This window comes from Myxocyprinus asiaticus, chromosome 18, assembly GCF_019703515.2.
Source record: "Myxocyprinus asiaticus isolate MX2 ecotype Aquarium Trade chromosome 18, UBuf_Myxa_2, whole genome shotgun sequence".
Classification (NCBI taxonomy): Eukaryota; Metazoa; Chordata; class Actinopteri; order Cypriniformes; family Catostomidae; genus Myxocyprinus; species Myxocyprinus asiaticus.
The window spans coordinates 34043299-34061627 of NC_059361.1; the positions used below are offsets into that span (position 1 = coordinate 34043299).

The window sequence follows — 18329 nt, forward strand, 5'->3', positions numbered from 1 at the left end:
CTGTCTTTAAAGATTTACAAGTTATTGTTGAAAATCAATTTGTCTATGGAAAAAAAGAATGGGATTTTTACTTCTGGAACCAGACTGTTCTGCTCTATTTACATGGTACTTTGAGGTACTTCTAAGAATTCAATAGTATTTCCAAAAACCCGTAGCAGTACCACGGTATTTGTTTGTTAATGACAGATCAAACAAACTAAAACACATATAACATTCACTTACTAAAACACACATTACATAAAAAAAGAAACACAACCTCTAATCTCTAATCCATTCACATACGTCTGTTTACTTCCACACACAAACATGCCAAAACAAAAAAGCTCTCTAACGCACACATGAAAACATGTTCACACAAATCACGCACATGCATACTCTCAGGCTGAGTTCGGAATGGCATACTATCATACTATTTCTGCCATATGTACCGGTATACACAGTACCATTCTGAGCTCAGCCTTTCTCTGTCTATATTACACCCACATACACCCAGGTCAAAAGTGCCTTTAGAAGAGGCCTAAACAAATATTTTATGGTAGGCATTTTAAAGGCAGTATTAATAAATTATATATATTTTTTTAAATAATTGACATTATATTTAGTAATGACCAAGTGTTTATAAAAATAGGCTGAATTTCTTGATGTTGTGTGGAAGAGAAGGCCTTGTTTCATCTTCATCACTGCAGAATAATAAAATTGATTTTGTTTTTCTCATGGAAATGTTTTATCATGCAAAACCAGAAAGATTCAAACTCAGTTTTCAGGCAATAAACTATTTTTTTTTATAAATAAAACCATTTGTTTTGTTTTGTCATAAACAGTGTGAGTATTAAATTGAACCTCTGATCTGTTTCCAATAATTAAAAATGTCATAAATGCATCTGGGAAAATAATGGAAGGTTTACATAGAAACAGACTGCAAAATACAGTATATAGAGGGCTGATAGTTAATGATTAAATTACATTAACATTTTAAGTACTGTGTTCAGGGCAGAGTGACGAGAGCTGATCTCCATTACATTATAGTGCATCAGGTTCACTGTGTGTGTGCTGGATCATATTTGGATATTAAAATGAAAAAGATCCATTTCGAACCTCTTCACTGTTGCTGTCTCTGAAGTTTAGTGCAGCAAATGCAGAAAACTGGATGCAAAACTGGATATCTTCCAGTGTAAATACCACAATCCATTCGTAATGTGACATATTTCCAAGTGAAAGCATTAGATAGTGAAAAGTTGTTTCTGTATGACAGCTGGCTGGAGGTAAGTGGAGGAAAAATAATAAGGCTAGGTGTTATAAGCTGAAAAGCAGTTGTTTTAACAAAGGGCATGAAAGATAACTAAGACAAAAACATTTTTTCCTTTGCATTGGAATAACATGCACCGTTGAATCGTTTACAATAAGACCAGGAATATGTATTAAGAAAGTAAATTGGGTCAATTTACCATCTTACTGTCAATAATATTAACCAGTAATATCACAGCCTACTTTTCACAATCATGTCCCACCATACAGAATACTATTTTCTGTTGAATATTCTGCATATTCAAAAATATGTCATATTACAGAAGTTAAATGTGTTGTGAATACCATTTCATGCATCACGTGTAATTAATCTTTTAACCCAAAGGGCACAGCAGACTTTAAAAGCCCTCTCTGTCAACTTAAAACTCTCTCTCTCACTCCACGATTATTAGCAGAAATATTAAAACAAAAGACATAAATATAAAATAACTGTCTATGATTCTATCTTTTGATAGTGTTTGTCTTTTAATCATTAAAAATGATTTAGGTTCATCGTTTAAAAAGCAAAAGGTGAGTCACAAGGAGAAGATAACGTCAATTCTTTGTGCTGCTCTCTGTTATCTTGTCTTTTTTTAAGTTCATCTTTGATTGAAAAATGGGGTTTTGCTTAAGGTTGAGAAAATAGTCAGAAGACAAAATATGAAAATGCAGGTCAAGTGTGTAAAAAGTACACAAAACCAGAAATCTCCACTCTGACTTCAACACTGCATCCCATAGTCACCTTCAATCAGATATCTCTGGTCTCTAGAGGCATCATGGGATACATGAGCTTTCCATCTCTTCCAGGTTTCTTCAATGAAGAAAGTACAAGCCACAGGACACAGGAGGGACAATAGGAGGGACACTCACCATGCTCCATTACCAACCCAACTAAAATGTCATTGTCTAGACCTTTTTATCTTTATTCATTTCACAGTGACTTGAGCGTTTTGTGGGTCGTGTTCTCGAGGTCACCCGAAGCACGTCACATGACATCTACAAAGAACTCACTGGGGTTTCCCATGGCCATACGGAAAGACTGGCGTGAGGCTGTGAGTTCAGGGGGCACTGAGGACAGGTCTCTGCCAGGAGGTGATCCTGGTGCTGCTGTTATGGGCATCTGTGGCTGTGGAGGGAGGTCCGGAGGTCCACAGACCTGGCTGTGAGAGTGGACACTGTGCAGGCTACGGATAGTGTGTGAGCTACGCACACTGGGTTCGCTCGGGGGCGCTGCAGAATGCTCGCTGGGAGCCTTCTCTCTTTTCTCTGATTCACTTCCACTGCCTCCGGATCTTCCTCCGGACTCCTGTGTTCCAGCCGCTGCGTTTGTGTCGTTTTTGCTACCACTGCGATTTGAGCCACTGCTACGACTTCCTTTGAGTAAAACGAAAGAAAGGAAAAGTAAGACTGTGTCTCAAAACTGTGTGTGACTGTATTCTCTTACCATCAGGGTTTCCCACACCTTTCCCACACCTTCTAATCAGTAAATTACTGTGACTTTGACAGCCATTCGTTTCTCAAGAGCAATTTGTAGCTCATTAATTATTTTAAAGCAGAACATAGTTAGAAAATTTTTTCATGACTTTTAAAGACCTTTCTCAGGAATCGTTTACTCCACCTTTAACACGTTAACACGTGCGATTAATTAAAAAAGTTTAACGCATTAATTTTCTTAATCGAGATTAACGCATTTACCGTTAATATAGCATAAACACTGGTGTGAAGGGTGGAGCCTTTGTAATGTCATTACAGTCATTACACTGACGCACACTCCACAGAGCCAGAGCACTTCTACCAATTTGAGCCTACAAGCTTAGCATAAAATAGCATAACGCAGCAGTCTCATATGGGCGGAACTGTCTTAACATGCTAGTTGACCGTTATGCTCTCTCCTATGATAGCGCCGCGGAGGTTGTTATCTCAATAAATAAAAGAATCTCTAACTTCCTTCCTTGTCAGTGATAAAATGATGGAGAAAGGACCTCTTAACACTATTTGATGTACAAAAGTAGCCCAGATGGGACTTGTGATAGAAATCAAGTATTTGTCAGCCTATGTAAGGCACGTTTTAATTACCACAAAAGCACAACAAATCTTAACTATCACCAAAACACAGAATGAGATGTCTTTGTTTGCAAGCGGGTTCCATGGTGAGCTCAAAGTGGTGCTAGACGTTGGTGTTGACACTCTGACACAAATCATGAACCCAGCTTCACGATTGTTTTAGGAAAGCGGAAAGCCACAGTCTACCGGCAGATTAATATTGTGGAGGATGAGAGTTTAAGGGATTTAATGCTCTTTGCAATGAATAAGAAACCTATGTGGGGACAAATTTTTCAATTAGTCAAACTCCAACTTAGACTTTGGGAAATGTTTAATGTTACTTGAATTAGTGATATTTTAGTGCATTGTCTTTATCTTGTGGAAGGCTTTGTTTGGAAAATGTTAATAAAGCATTATGTTACATATTGCTTTGTTTTCTTTCCTAAAATGGAAATAAATTAATTTTGACAAGAAAATAAGTATATATACTGTCAAATTTCAGCACTTTTCAAATCTGTTTAATTGCGATTAACTACAAAAAATTATGCGATTAATCACGACTAAAAAATGTAATCGACTGACAGCACTAATTATTTACATAGAATAGAAAATTATTTACATGATTTATGTTTGTACGAACAGTTCTCGCATCAATGTGCGCTACCAGGACGGATTTTGCGGTTGTGCACTATCTCCGTGTTTCTATCCGTGTCCCACTGAATGCGTTTAGATGCGCAATACAACATTTTACAACATACAACATACAGATGGTATCACATGGCAAACTTCAATGGAGACAAATATCAGATATCAATATTAGGTGTAAACAGGGCTAAAAAATCAAACATAGTCTCACCTTCGCTGTGCGGGCTGCCAGCACTGCCTCCCCCAGCAGAGAAGCTGTAGGTGGGATCGTGCACAGGGTGAGGATTGTATGGGTGAGGGATGGGGTACTGATAAGGAAATGCTAGCGGCCAGGGAGCTGCCCCAGGGTGGGGCAACGGTGCGAGAGTGTCCTGGTCAGATGCCCCACTAGAACCGTCATGGTCATGCAAGGTGAGACTGGCCATATCTGAGACAAGAGGCAAAAACAAGAGGGAAAAAGAGTTTACTCCAAATGAGTAAATAAAAGATGCTTTAATGAGAGAGTAGAAATGAGGGGAGAAATTGAAACAAAAGATTATAAACTCACTGCCGCAGAGATCACCAAAGATGTAATAGCACTGTTCGGAGAAGGTGATTTTGTTGACAGTGTGGCGGATGTAGCCAGCTTTTAACAGGTTGCTGGCATATTTACGCGCTTCCCGCCGGTCAGTGAAGCCCTCGACGTGATGATAGAGCCAATCCACTACATCTGAACCTGAGCAGAATATACAAATATTTTACCCTTTTTTTTAATATAGAGATATTTGTTCCAGACCCGTTTAACCTTCTTTTTCCATGGAACACAAAAGGTCATGTTAGGCAGAATGTTAGTCACCATTCACTTTCATTGCATCATTTTTCAGTACAATGAAAGTGAATGGTGACTGAGGATGTCATTCTGCCTAACATCACCTTTTGTGTTTAACAGAAGAAAGTCATATGTGTTTGGAGCAAAGTGGTGATGCTTACAGAATTCTCAATTTTTTAGTTCACTGCTCTCCCCGCTCTGTCCATGCAGAACAGAACCATACCGCCAACAACAACAGATTGGTTTAATTGTCTATAAGTCAATAAAAGTATTCATTTGGGGGCCTGGGTAGCTCAGCGAGTATTGATGCTGACTACCACCCCTGGAGTTCCGAGTTTGAATCCAGGGCATGCTGAGTGACTCCAGCCAGGTCTCCTAAGCAACCAAATTGGCCCGGTTGCTAGGGAGGGTAGAGTCTCATGGGGTAACCTCATTGTGGTCGCTATAATGTGTGGTTCTCGCCCTCGGTGGGGCACGTGGTGAGTTGTGCATGGATGCCGCGGAGAATAGCATGGGCCTCCACACGCGTTACATCTCCACGGTAACGCGCTCAACAAGCCACATGATAAGTTGCACGGATTGACGGTCTCAAGACGTGGAGGCAACTGAGATTCGTCCTCCACCACCCGGATTGAGACGAGTCACAACACCATCAAGAGGACTTAAAGCACATTGGGAATTGGGCATTCCAAATTGGGGAGAAAAGGGGAGAGAAAAAAAAAATTCATTTCCATTCATCCATTCATTTGATGGAAGTGGTCAAAATAAGGGGCTTTGCACTCTTTTATTAGCTTTTATTCTATTTCTCAGTACATCCTAGAAAACAACCAGGGATGCCAAGCCATTCTTGAACCTGCTGACTAAAAAGTAATCTGGTTTCTAAATGTTTCATTTTAAAAGCTAGTGATTCAGATGTAACTCTATTGAAAAGACCAGCTTAACTAGCATTACATTTCCATGCTGGTTTAGGCTGGTCTATGCTGATAAGTGCTGGTTTGGTAGACCAGCATAGCCATGTTGTTCAACAGCAAAACTTTGGTGGTGAAGCTGGTTAAACAATTTGCTTTTTCTGATAATGCTGATTAACCAAGGAACTCTTGCTAGAACACACCAGTATCCCGTTCTGTGAACCAGCATTCAAAAAACAACATATAATGGTGACCAGCTATGCTGTTTTTTTCAGCATGGACTTTTTTTTTTTTTTTTAGCTCTTCAGAGAGTGAGGGTGCACTTTTACCTATGAAGGCATTGGGAATGGTGATCTTCAGCCACATTCTGTCTCGCACCTCCAGTCCTGACTCTGGCGATGCCATTGCTTTGGCCACTGTTGCCATGTCACTATGAATGGATAGATGGAATTCGTCAAACCCTGCAAAGAAATGCAGAGTGAGAAGGTGCAGAGCAGTCCACAGATATATGATAAATGATAAAGAAGAGCTCTGTGAGAAAATGAAGGTGTTTTAGCCATTAGCAACCAATCAGGGATAAGTAGCTTTGCTAACATTACTTCGGAAGATAAGGACAAATCTAATCTAATGTACATGGTATACATTTAAAAAAATTATTTTCATGAATTCAAGCCTTGTGATTGAGGGATAAATCATGAATTGAGATTACTTTCCCTAAACACATTCAGTTGTTAATGGCTATTATGAAAAAAGCAGTGGACTGGCAGATGAAGTCATCTTGAGGCGGCAGGAAGACAGCGGGCACAGCAGAGATGGATTATGGGAGGGGTTGGTTGGTAAAACACTTACGTTCGGTCTCTGGAATGGAGCTTGTGATGGAGGAGCTGGTGGAGGTGATTGTGCTCATGGAAGGGCTCATACCGTACACTGGGTACGCCCCCGTCAACGCAGCAGTGTGAGACACCCAGGCAGCAGGGTCTATTGGACGGATTGGCTCACCTGAAAAAATACAGGGGGGAGTAAATAGTGAAGGGATGTCTTATCACTTTAAATGCTACCAAACAGGACAAAAACAGTAAAGTATGCAGAAAGACATTATTAAAATATATGTTTATTAAACAGATCCATCTTTAAATTCCAGTTGGAAGAACCACATTCAAAGCCATTGTAAAATAGTTGATATATGTACAACTGTTACTGATTATAAGTTGAATTCTATATTGTTGCAGCAACGATCTCAATATCTTCAATATCACCTACAGTTAGGCCAATCTATATTACTATCTCTAGATCTATATAACCAAGCAGAAGAAATGTTTATTCAGATACTTAACATTAATAAATCTACCTATGTATTGAATGTTAGTGTCCTTTATCAAATGGAGTAAAAAAAAAAAAAAAGCTTTAATACACAGAGGCCGTGTGTTACAATGATTTTTACCATGATTACTCCCCTTAAGTTTGGTAAAATCACTATAACTCATGGCTTTTTGTGGCTAATTGCTTAAATATGGGAGTTATAGCACACTGTTTTCCCCTTAATGTTAATTTGAAATAAAAATGTACCCTATTTACTTTGCTAAAGTGATAGTTTGTCCCAAATGATGATTCGTCATGCACTCACCCTTATTTCTTCTCAAAATCGTATGACTTTCTATCTTTTGCGGAACACAGACATTTACAAGTATTTTCAATGAGTTTACATTGATATACATAACAAGTGCACATAGACGAGAGAGTCAATGCACAGTTTCTTTACCACATTCACGCTATATGTTACTGATATAAATTAGGGGTGTATGTCCCAAACGTCCCAAAAAATACCTCGGTAATATAACGGTATTAAGGTGCATTGCTAATATTATTAGCATTTTAATATTTAGTTATAGACTAAAAAAAGACATGTTTCCTACTGCAATTTATTTGTATGCCATACTGTCAAACTTAATGTTATACATTATTATTTTACAATTTATTACATTGAATTAAAAAAAAAAAAAAAACAGGAAAAAAGGAAAAAAGAAAAAGATTTGTAAAGATTACTGCCCATGTTAACGGTTCAGATATGCATTTGATTCAGCAATTGGTTGCTTCTTTAATTTAGTTTTATTCTAAACAATGCCTAATGAAAAATAAATTGTTTATTTGCAGTTGATTTTTTTGGTGTTTTTTTGCTTAAATCCGTTTGCTGCGTTTGTGGATGTGACAGAAAAGCATAAACATAAAGTTAGCCTACCTAATGAGTCATTACAACATTTTTTAAACTGTATTATATTGTGTTTTTTTTGAAAGGGGGTCTATAATTTATTAACCTATATACTGTAATTTCACTTACATTCATCTCCAAAAATTCCGTGGGATGATGTTCGTGGAGATGGTGCTTCCGGTTTGAATTATTTCCTGCCTGCCAAACCTTACTAACTGAGTGACTGAGAAACATTCATAGTGCCTTGTCAGACTTTGACATAACCAAAGTATTTCCACACTACAGACTATACCTTATGTTTTTAACTGTTTGTTGTTATTAAAATGTTTCCTTTTTTGTTTTTGATCAACAACTGACAGGAAAGATCATAAAGTATATTCAAAGAGACATCATAAAGCATGATTTTGCGTTACTAACATCCAAACATTGTGGCCATTTCACAAGTCCTGTGTTCTGTATTAACTAATTCTCTATAGCATATAAAGCGACAAATACATTTAGACCATCAATTTCGTAAACAGAATGGCTATAGATTTTTTTTGTAAATCTTATTCACTAAACTTCTTTTGTGCTGCCTTTATGTCCTTGAAAGTTCTGGACCCCACTGACTTAAACTGTATGAATAAAAACATCATTCTTCCTTCAAAATATATTTTTGTGTACCGTTTTGTGTAAGTTTGTGATTAACTGCTTTGATTGTTGTAATGCATTGTGCGCCGCTTTTAATAGACGCAATGTCAAGTTATAACTCTTGGAGACCCCCATTCTGTGTCGTATTGTTTTGAGTATGATGGTGTCCTGGACATGTTTTTGCTCCCATCTGCGCTATTTTTAATTGTTGGTGTATGTAAACATGCACAAGATGGACATCTTTTATCGTTATGATGAGTTTCCAGCAATGTGCGCTGTGTTTTAAGAGTGGTACAGGCAAGAATTTCTGGTCCTTTCCACTTCTGCTTTCGGCTTATATCAGCCTGGATTGCTTGTGAACCAGTAACAATATGATTCAAGCTTTACAAAGGAGCTGTTATTTAAGGATGGGGCAGTTAAAAACACTTGGTACCCGATTGCAAAACAATAAGAAAACAGTTTTATTTATGAATATTTCATTGTAACAGGTAAAGGTGGGCAAGGAGGAGGTGTGAACAGGCTGAACAGTAAACATAAACTTTAATGATATAAATGAACTTAAAACAACATAAAATGTAAGGACACAGACACACATGCAATGTGGCCACGTGCATCTCTCTCTCTCTCTCTCTCTCTCTCTCTCTCTCTCTCTTGAACTGGCGCCTCCGGCTCCCCTTTTTCTCCTTCTCCCACTGATCAGCTGATTCAGCACCTGCCGTGCATCGTCACGGCCCGGCCACGCCCTCCTCCTCGTCACATTCATGTCATGAGTGTTTGATAGTTTATGGTTCTGCTGTGCTTGTGTGAACAGTTTAATATTTTCGGATGCAATGTGTTGGATGTGCGTTATATGTAATCCCTGAAATTAAGATTTATAATGTTGTGGAGCTTGTTCATTCTCTTCCAATTGAGATTCAGATATGGCTGTATTTGAGGGGCTGCACGATGTTAGTGTAAGGCGGGGTGCCAAGATGTTTGCAAAGACACCATCTCATACCCAACTGAGCAAGAGTTGCCTCATTGTTTCCTTCTTACATCTGGTCTCTCTCCTCTCCCCCCTCTCCTGTTCCTCTCAGCATAAAATCACCTTAAAACACACTTAAATCTTGTCGGTAACAAATGTCTAATTATATGTCTGACTATTTATGTTTCATATCATTGAAAAGGTCTCAGTGTGACTGGTACGAATGTCTCATTACATTAACTATAAAATACATGATAACATAGTACTGAGAATTTAGAGGAATTCTGACCAATTCTGGGGGTGTGCCTACATCCTGTATGCAGATAAGTTGTTAACCCAGGACTTCAAAACCTATTCATTCCCAAATTCTTATTGTCATTCCATTTGGTTGTGGTCTGGGTATTTAAGGAAATTTAGCTCATTGTTCAATGGAATTTTCTGTAGCCAGAAATCCCTGTGGTGCTTACACTATGTACTTTGCTGATGTCAGGTATGCATCTGTTACACTTAAGATTCATCTATGAGCATTAGATGTTTTGTATTGATTATTTCTGAACTGATGAATTATGTAATTGGCTTGATAAATATTTACCTGACTAATAAATTGTTAAACTTGATTCTGTTCTGAGTTATTCTGAAATTCTTGCCTTTAGTAGATTATGTTAAGTCCTTGTTGACACAAATCTGTGATCAGTGTTAATACAAACTAATGGCTCAGCGTTGACAGAGCATCGGGCATGTCCTCTGAGACCTTAGCTTTCTGGTTAACTATTCTGCATTAACTAAGTGTAACTAGACTGTAGGGACTAAATCTAATCATTATTTAGAACAACAAAATGTTGGGGGCCTGGGCAGCTCAGCGAGTATTGACTCTGACTACCACCCCTGGAGTTGCAAGTTTGAATCCAGGACGTGCTGAGTGACTCCGGTCAGGTCCCCTAAGCAACCAAATTGGCCCATTTGCTAAGGAGGGTAGAGTCACATGGGGTAACCTTCTCGCGGTCCCTATAATGTGTGGTTCTCGCTCTCGGTGGGGCGCGTGGTGAGTTGTGCGTGGATGCCGCGGAGAATAGCGTGGGCCTCCACATGCGCTACGTCTCCGCGGTAACACGCTCAACAAGCCACGTGATAAGATGCGCGGATTGACGGTCTCAGACGCGGAGGCAACTGAGATTCATCCTCCGCCACCCGGATTGAGGTCATGGAAGGGTCACTTCCTTAAATACCCAGACCACAACCAAATGGAATGACAATAAGAATTTGGGAATGAATAGGTCACTACACCACCACGAGGACTTACAGCGCACTGGGAATTGGGCATTCCAAATTGAAAAAAAAAAAAGAACAAAAAAATGTTGGTCGACTTGCCAAAATAATGTTAGTCATTACCTCGGATTACTGTTAACATTATTCTGGCCAAGGGTACATAGGAAACAATGGAGTCTAATTAAAAGTACTATCTGGATATGGTAGCATTGGTCAGCCTATCCAGATGTATAAGTCACTCCTTCTGGCTGAGAGTAGTGTTATTTTAATGAAGTGTATGCAGATCTAGGGGACTAAATAAAACTATTATTCTGATAAAAGTATGCAGGGAGCAACTTGTCTGAATAGTTTTAGTGAATTACCTTTGGATAATGATCCAAAACTGGCCAGTTTGTGTAATGATCACGTATAACCCAGCCAGTATGTAGACTCTACTAACATGAATCCAAATGAACAAGTGCAATGTAAAAGTATAGAATTAACTAGAATAATCAAGTATCCAAATCTAGATAAAATCTCAAATGATGATCAATAATAATTAGAATCTCAAACTAAATTTGAGGTCTAATATAAATAGAGTCAGATTAAATTATAAAGCCACATGCGCATGAAAAAGACGAACACACAGATACCTTAACCACTTCGCTGGATTCCATTGTTGGGCCAGCAAGGTGGCATTTTTACATTAGCCAGTCATAACAGTGGGTATTCATGTTGAAGTTTAAAGGAGACGCTTTGGCCAAAACTGAGCGTTTTAGAAAGAAGGTCATAGACAGGGTGTATATATATATATATATATATATATATATATATATATATATATATATATATATATTACTAAATTATGACTGTTTTGGTGATTTTTCTTTTTTTTTACTAACATTGTCAGTGGACCTCTGGGAAAAATATAAAATTATAAAAAAAGAGTACGTCATGACCCCTTTAATACATGTTCCTGGTCATTTTGTGCACGATTAATCAATACATGTTATTCCAAAGAAATGTCTTCATAATATTAAATCCAAATGTAGTAACTTGCTTCACCTCTGAAATGACTTTTCGGCTACTGTTTCAGGATAGGGTGTCCTCAACAATTGGCTGTACCCTTTGGTATGAATTTATGGGATGCACATGTTTCAAATTCATATCAATTCCTGATGGATAAAATCAAGTCCCACACTACATTTTTCTGCATTGAATATCCAGTTTCACATTACTGAAGTGAAATGGGTTGCGAATGTAATTTCATCTTGACTTTCAAATTTGGGACATATCCCATTTCTATCACAGTTTCAATAAAATTTAGAAAAAATCCCAGTGTACACTTACTCCGTGGGAGGGTGAAACAGCTGCGGGGGTTTGGATCCCAACATTTTGCCACAGTCAGCGTGATGGGGCTGTAAACATAAACACACAAGTTATTACTGACAAAAAACTGCTCTAGTCCATTTTAAGTTTTAACAATGTCTGAAAAGGACATCACAGCACCCTTCTCTTACCCGGGTTTATGGACGATTTCTCGAAGCACCCTCACTGCATCATCATTGCTCATGTTTTCAAAGTTTATATCGTTTACCTACAACACAAGAGCAACTCTCAGACATGACAAAAAAACAGCTCCGCACCAAGAATATCTTTATCTTTTTTTAATTTAAAAAGTAAAGACAAATACTGACCTGCAGTAGCATGTCACCAGGTTCAATGCGTCCATCAGCAGCCACTGCCCCGCCCTTCATGATGGAACCAATGTAGATCCCTCCATCACCCCTCTCATTGCTCTGCCCTACTATACTAATGCCCAGAAAATTATACTTCTCTACAGAAAGAGAGACAGGTAGAGCGGTACAGAACGGAAAGAAGACCAAAGGTACACATGGTGAGACAAAAGAAGAAAGCATTAATTTAGTGTTGTGTTAGTGTTGTGTCGTAATTTAGAGAGTGCTGTAAAACTTCAAAGACAACACGAAATCAAAATTGATCCTATTTTCGTAATACATGTCTGCAGTCTTATATTGCATGGTACATCAATGCACATTATTTCAAAGAAACAACATTGCTTTTATAAACTTTCATCAAATTCATGATTACACATCTCTGAAATACTTGATTCTGATTAGATTATTACGGAATAATGTGGTCATATATTTCTGTCTATACAATAGTTAGTTCCAGTCCTTGTATCTGGGTTCAAAGAGTTCTTATATACAGTCCAACAGCACTGGATTTTAATTAATCATTTGTACATTTTGATGTCTTTCTCTGATTCGTTCAGTGACCATTTCAGGAGATTGCATATTTATGGCAGTTATGTTGTAAGAGACTAATTCAATGATTGAGTCGTTCACCACTGACACAATGGAAGTGAACAAGAACGATTTGTTCATTTAAAGGATTTGTTCAAAAATACTTTGTTTATGAATGAAACACTAGTTGAAAACCAGAGTATTGAGAGAAGTGCAGAAAGTGGATTTGTGCTTGACACTTTGGCTTCTTTTGGAACAATTATTTACAGGCGGAAAAGAAATACACAAACTAACTGGCCAATTTTAGTCAGAAATGCAAGTTATTTAAAATTATTTACTTGTTTGTTGAACTGTTGTATAAATTGGCCACATGTCTACCAGCCGAATCACAGCTGTGCTGATATACAGAACAACAACACTCTTGTTCATGTGATATTGCTTATATAATAACCATTGAACTGTATAATTTACCATTGTCTCAACTAATTTCTAACATAGTTTTGTATCACTGCGCAGTCTCTTTCTTCCCATGTAATAAAATAATATCAACAATATTTGTGTGATTTTGTTTATATCAAACAAAATGTCCATTATTATTTGGTAAGAATCTGTTAAATAAATTGGATAATGTACAGTCAGCCAGTCATGAATGCAAAAATTAACCTCTTCAAGGTAATAAAAGACTGATGACCGTGTTGGTGTTTCTTTTGCAATAATGACCAGACTGACTGTACATTATCCCTTACATATCATATTCTAACATGTTTCACTTTTCAAGATCCAATCAAATTTCACTGAATAAAATAAAGTCCTGTCGTCCATTATTTCCTGAAGTTTCATGAGCAGCGAATGCCATTTCATGTTGTCTGTTAAAGAGTGGTGCATGTTCAAACAGCAGACATACAGATATACTGTACATGTTCACATACTCACCCATGTTTAATGTGACAGTTATGATGTTCAGAGACATGGTGGAGTCAGTTATGCTGCTGAATGACGACGACTGAAGAGAAAGAAAGAAGAGAGAGAGAGACAGATGAGGACACACATTTAAAGAGACAACAGTCCAACACTGATAGCTGGCTACAGAGACAGTGGATATGTAGCAGTCACAGAAATCTCACCCTCTCCATCTTGGGTGCTTTGGGTTTCCGTCTGCGGCGGCGATGGCGTCTCATGAGACGTGACGATGTGCTCTGCTCTGTAGAGCTGCTGAACCTACAGTGACATCACATACTGTATAACATAGAATCCTTAAAACATCATATTCAATCCAGAATGTGCCTTTTGTGTACATATAATACACATTAAAACCCTACAAGCTCTGATTGGTCCTGAGAGTCATGTGATGCTTGTGAACCTATCCTCTGTAGTACTGTAGTAGTGCATCAGACAATGGAAAACCATGCTTTGTGTTGGCTTTCCAGAGCATATGATTTGAGTGTGCTTGAAGTCATCTTCAAGGGAAGAAGTTTTGTGTCAATGTGTGAGAGTGTGTTCAAAGGGGCCAAATGTAAATACGTTTATAATAATAATAATCGACTTATAATATTGGTCAAGGTTTCCTCCACCATAAACAATTTAGTTTTACTTGTTTAGATGTTTAGAACAATTTAGATAATTTTTCACCCTTACAGTTGAACAGGCTGTTCAGGTAATGTGATCAGATAATCAATGTGAATTCCAGTAATTCACACGTATGGGCAAATAAAAAATGCTTCTGATGACAACTGAACAACCCCCATTTTGCTAATTTTCATTAAAGAGTAATTATAAATGATCTGGGGAGGGAGTAGTGCTCTTATATCTAAATAGTATATACAGTGCATCCGGAAAGTAATCACAGCGCTTCACTTTTTCCACATTTTGTTATGTTACAGCCTTATTCCAAAATGGATTAAATTCATTATTTTCCTCAAAATTCTACTAACAATACCCCATAATGACAATGTGAAAGACGCTTGTTTGAAATCTTTGCAAATTTATTAAAAATAAAAAACGAAAAAAAATCACATGTACATAAGTATTCACAGCCTTTGCCATGACACTCAAAATTGAGCTCAGGTGCATCCTGTTTCCACTGATCATCATTGAGATGTTTCTACAACTTGATTGGAGTCCATCTGTGATAAATTCAGTTGATTGGACATGATTTGGAAAGGCACACACCTGTCTATATAAGGTCCCACAGTTAACAGTGCATGTCAGAGCACAAACCAAGCCATGAAGTCCAAGGAATTGTCTGTAGACCTCCGAGACAGGATTGTATCGAGGCACAGATCTGGGGAAGGGTACAGAAAAATTTCTGCAGCATTGAAGGTCCCAATGAGCGCAGTGGCCTCCATCATCTGTAAATGGAAGAAGTTTGGAACCACCAGGACTCTTCCTAGAGCTGGCCGCCCGGCCAAACTGAGCGATCGGGGGAGAAGGGCCTTAGTCATGGAGGTGACCAAGAACCCGATGGTCACTCTGACAGAGCTCCAGCGTTTCTCTGTGGAGAGAGGAGAACCTTCCAGAAGAACAACCATCTCTGCAGCACTCCACCAATCAGGCCTGTATGGTAGAGTGGCCAGACAGAAGCCACTCCTCAGTAAAAGGCACATGACAGCCCGCCTGGAGGACTCTCAGACCATGAGAAACAAAATTCTCTGGTCTGATGAAACAAAGATTGAACTCTTTGGCCTGAATGGCAAGCGTCATGTCTGGAGCAAACCAGGCACCGCTCATCACCTGGCCAATGCCATCCCTACAGTGAAGCATGGTGGTGGCAGCATCATGCTGTGGGGATGTTTTTCAGTGGCAGGAACTGGGAGACTAGTCAGGATCGAGGGAAAGATGAAAGCAGCAATGTACAGAGACATCCTTGATGAAAACCTGCTCCAGAGCGCTCTGGACCTCAAGACTGGGGCGAAGGTTCATCTTCCAACAGGACAACGACCCTAAGCACACAGCCAAGATAACAAAGGAGTGGCTACGGGAGAACTTTGTGAATGTCCTTGTGTGGCCCAGCCAGAGCCCAGACTTGAACCCGATTGAACGTCTCTGGAGAGATCTGAAAATGGCTGTGCACTGATGCTCCCCATCCAACCTGATGGAGCTTGAGAGGTCCTGCAAAGAAGAATGGGAGAAACTGCCCAAAAATATGTGTACCAAGCTTGTAGCATCATACTCAAAAAGACTTGAGGCTGTAATTGGTGCCAAAGGTGCTTCAACAAAGTATTGAGCAAAGGCTGTGAATACTTATGTACATGTGATTTTTTTCGTTTTTTATTTTTAATAAATTTGCAAAGATTTCAAACAAACTTCTTTCACATTGTCATTATGGGGTATTGTTTGTAGAATTATGAGGAAAATAATGAATTTAATCCATTTTGGAATAAGGCTGTAACATAACAAAATGTGGAAAAAGTGAAGCGCTGTGAATACTTTCTGGATGCACTGTACAACTATGTTTTTTATGATATGGTTAATTTGTCACAGCAGGAACACTACTCGGCTCTGTGAAAATTATTAAAAGAACCCAACTCAATTAAAATAAGAGAATAAATGGAAAACTATAAACAAAACAAATTGTAATGTCCGATATTGAGTCTGATTTTAGAACAAAAATCATTAGTTTTGCTGCTTTTAGTCCACATCTATTAGCTTTAAGGTCATCTATATGCTAGTGTACTTCCAAATGTTGACAAAATTTGTTTCCAGTAGATATAAGCATTTAAAATCTCCAGTCGTTCTCTTCCAGCTAAAAAGACTCAACATCCATGATGTCACATAGAGGTTGAGAAACCTTGTCCAATCAACTGTTTTCTAGAACGAGAACGCACACTACCCCAGCATCTGTTCATTGCGCCTGGGTGTGTTCTAACTGGCACTGATCATACCTTTGCAGAGCACTTCGAAGGGAGCACGATCCATGCTGTAGGGTTGTTCCTAACAGAATTTCCAATAAGAATCTATTAAGTTCTCGTTGAGTTCTGACTGACCATTATCACCTTTCAGCCGTATGAAGCTCTCACAATGAAGGGTAATTGTCTTTGAAAGTAATTGGGCATAGGAATGATCACTTCTGAATGGGACGTATCAACACGGGAGCTGGACGTGAGAAAAGTTGCTGGAGTTTATTTATATTTTTTGTGCAGCTGGAGGTTTCTTGGGATGTACAGTACCAGTAAGTGTTTTTATTCTTTATGCTTAGTGTATTGTGATTCAAAACATTGGATGTATTCTCTTTTACTCGCTTGTTTCACATTCATCCGCATTGGACTTGCACAATGGCTCCAGTCTCGTCTTAAGCAAAGACCACGATGTGCTGTGCGCGTTTGTGGGCTGGTTATGGATTAACGTTGTCAGTTAGATCATCGTTTGGTTCTCAAGTCTTTGGAAAAGCTGTCCGGTATTGAGATTGCTTCCCAAGTTTCCCCGATAAGCAGCTCTGAGATGAGCAACATAGTGGAAAGTGGTATGTGTTTGGGTGTAAACTAAAGCCTATTGGCAATTTTTTTTTAAATCAGACAAGTTGCCACTTCCTGTTTCAACAGGAAATACGTCAAAACACCAAATGTATGCAAATGTATTGCGGCAGTTCCGAGATGAAATGTCCACTGATGTTTTACAGGTTAATTCTCTATCGAATTTTAAATGAACAAAACCTCCATATCCAAAACCTGAAACCTAACCGATGTCATAAAAAGCAAATGTGACATAAACGAAAATTGCTGAAGTGACCACGTCATTTTGTGTTGCTTCTATGACACTTTCAATCACGTGCACTTCAGGACTCGTACCCCAGTCTTTTGCATCGCAAGTGCAATGCTCTATCAGTTGAGCTATTGCATAATTTGATCACAATTGAACAAGCTTGTAAATATAGTTGGTTATATAATACAAACGTCATGTGCTATAGTAAAAGTTTGCTTGAGGAACAGGGTGAAAAATTTGTGTTTATGAACAATAATCTGCCGTTTTTCTTGTAATTTGTGTGAATGAAAATGAAAGTTATTGTTGTTTTAGCAACTCTAGTGTTCATTTCACCAGGAAACTGCCACGTTATGCCATGTAAAACTACTTTTGCAACCATTTCGGTATATTAACATGATTCTATGAGACCAGGTAGCCTATGATCCTACATTCAGTAGACTGACAGACATCTTCAGCCTCAGATTCACCTGCTTGTGGAGTCATCCTCCTCTGAGTCGAAGAAGCTGGTGGTGTCCAGCTCACTGCTCATCAGCGTGGATGAGCTCTCATAGCCAGCAATCTTTGGCCTGTGCTCTGGCCGAGAGTGACCATTCAACCTGCCTCCTGCAACAAACACAGAGATCAAACATAAGCC

The 18329-nt window shown here is 38.6% G+C and overlaps 1 protein-coding gene across 1 annotated transcript in view; it reads right to left on the bottom strand.

Moving 5' to 3' along the window:
- Positions 1 to 269: 269 nt before the first annotated feature.
- The window catches only part of LOC127455748 (segment polarity protein dishevelled homolog DVL-3-like), a 73437-nt gene continuing 55377 nt past the window's right edge, over positions 270 to 18329 (bottom strand). The window contains exons 5-15 of the mRNA XM_051723853.1: positions 18163 to 18298; positions 14122 to 14215; positions 13931 to 14000; positions 12431 to 12570; positions 12254 to 12330; positions 12084 to 12151; positions 6538 to 6687; positions 6018 to 6149; positions 4520 to 4687; positions 4184 to 4399; positions 270 to 2658 (exon numbers count right to left, since the gene is read on the bottom strand). Coding sequence (XP_051579813.1) covers positions 2270 to 2658; positions 4184 to 4399; positions 4520 to 4687; positions 6018 to 6149; positions 6538 to 6687; positions 12084 to 12151; positions 12254 to 12330; positions 12431 to 12570; positions 13931 to 14000; positions 14122 to 14215; positions 18163 to 18298 — 1640 coding nt within the window. The 3' untranslated portion in view covers positions 270 to 2269. The remainder of the gene's footprint in view (positions 2659 to 4183; positions 4400 to 4519; positions 4688 to 6017; positions 6150 to 6537; positions 6688 to 12083; positions 12152 to 12253; positions 12331 to 12430; positions 12571 to 13930; positions 14001 to 14121; positions 14216 to 18162; positions 18299 to 18329) is intronic.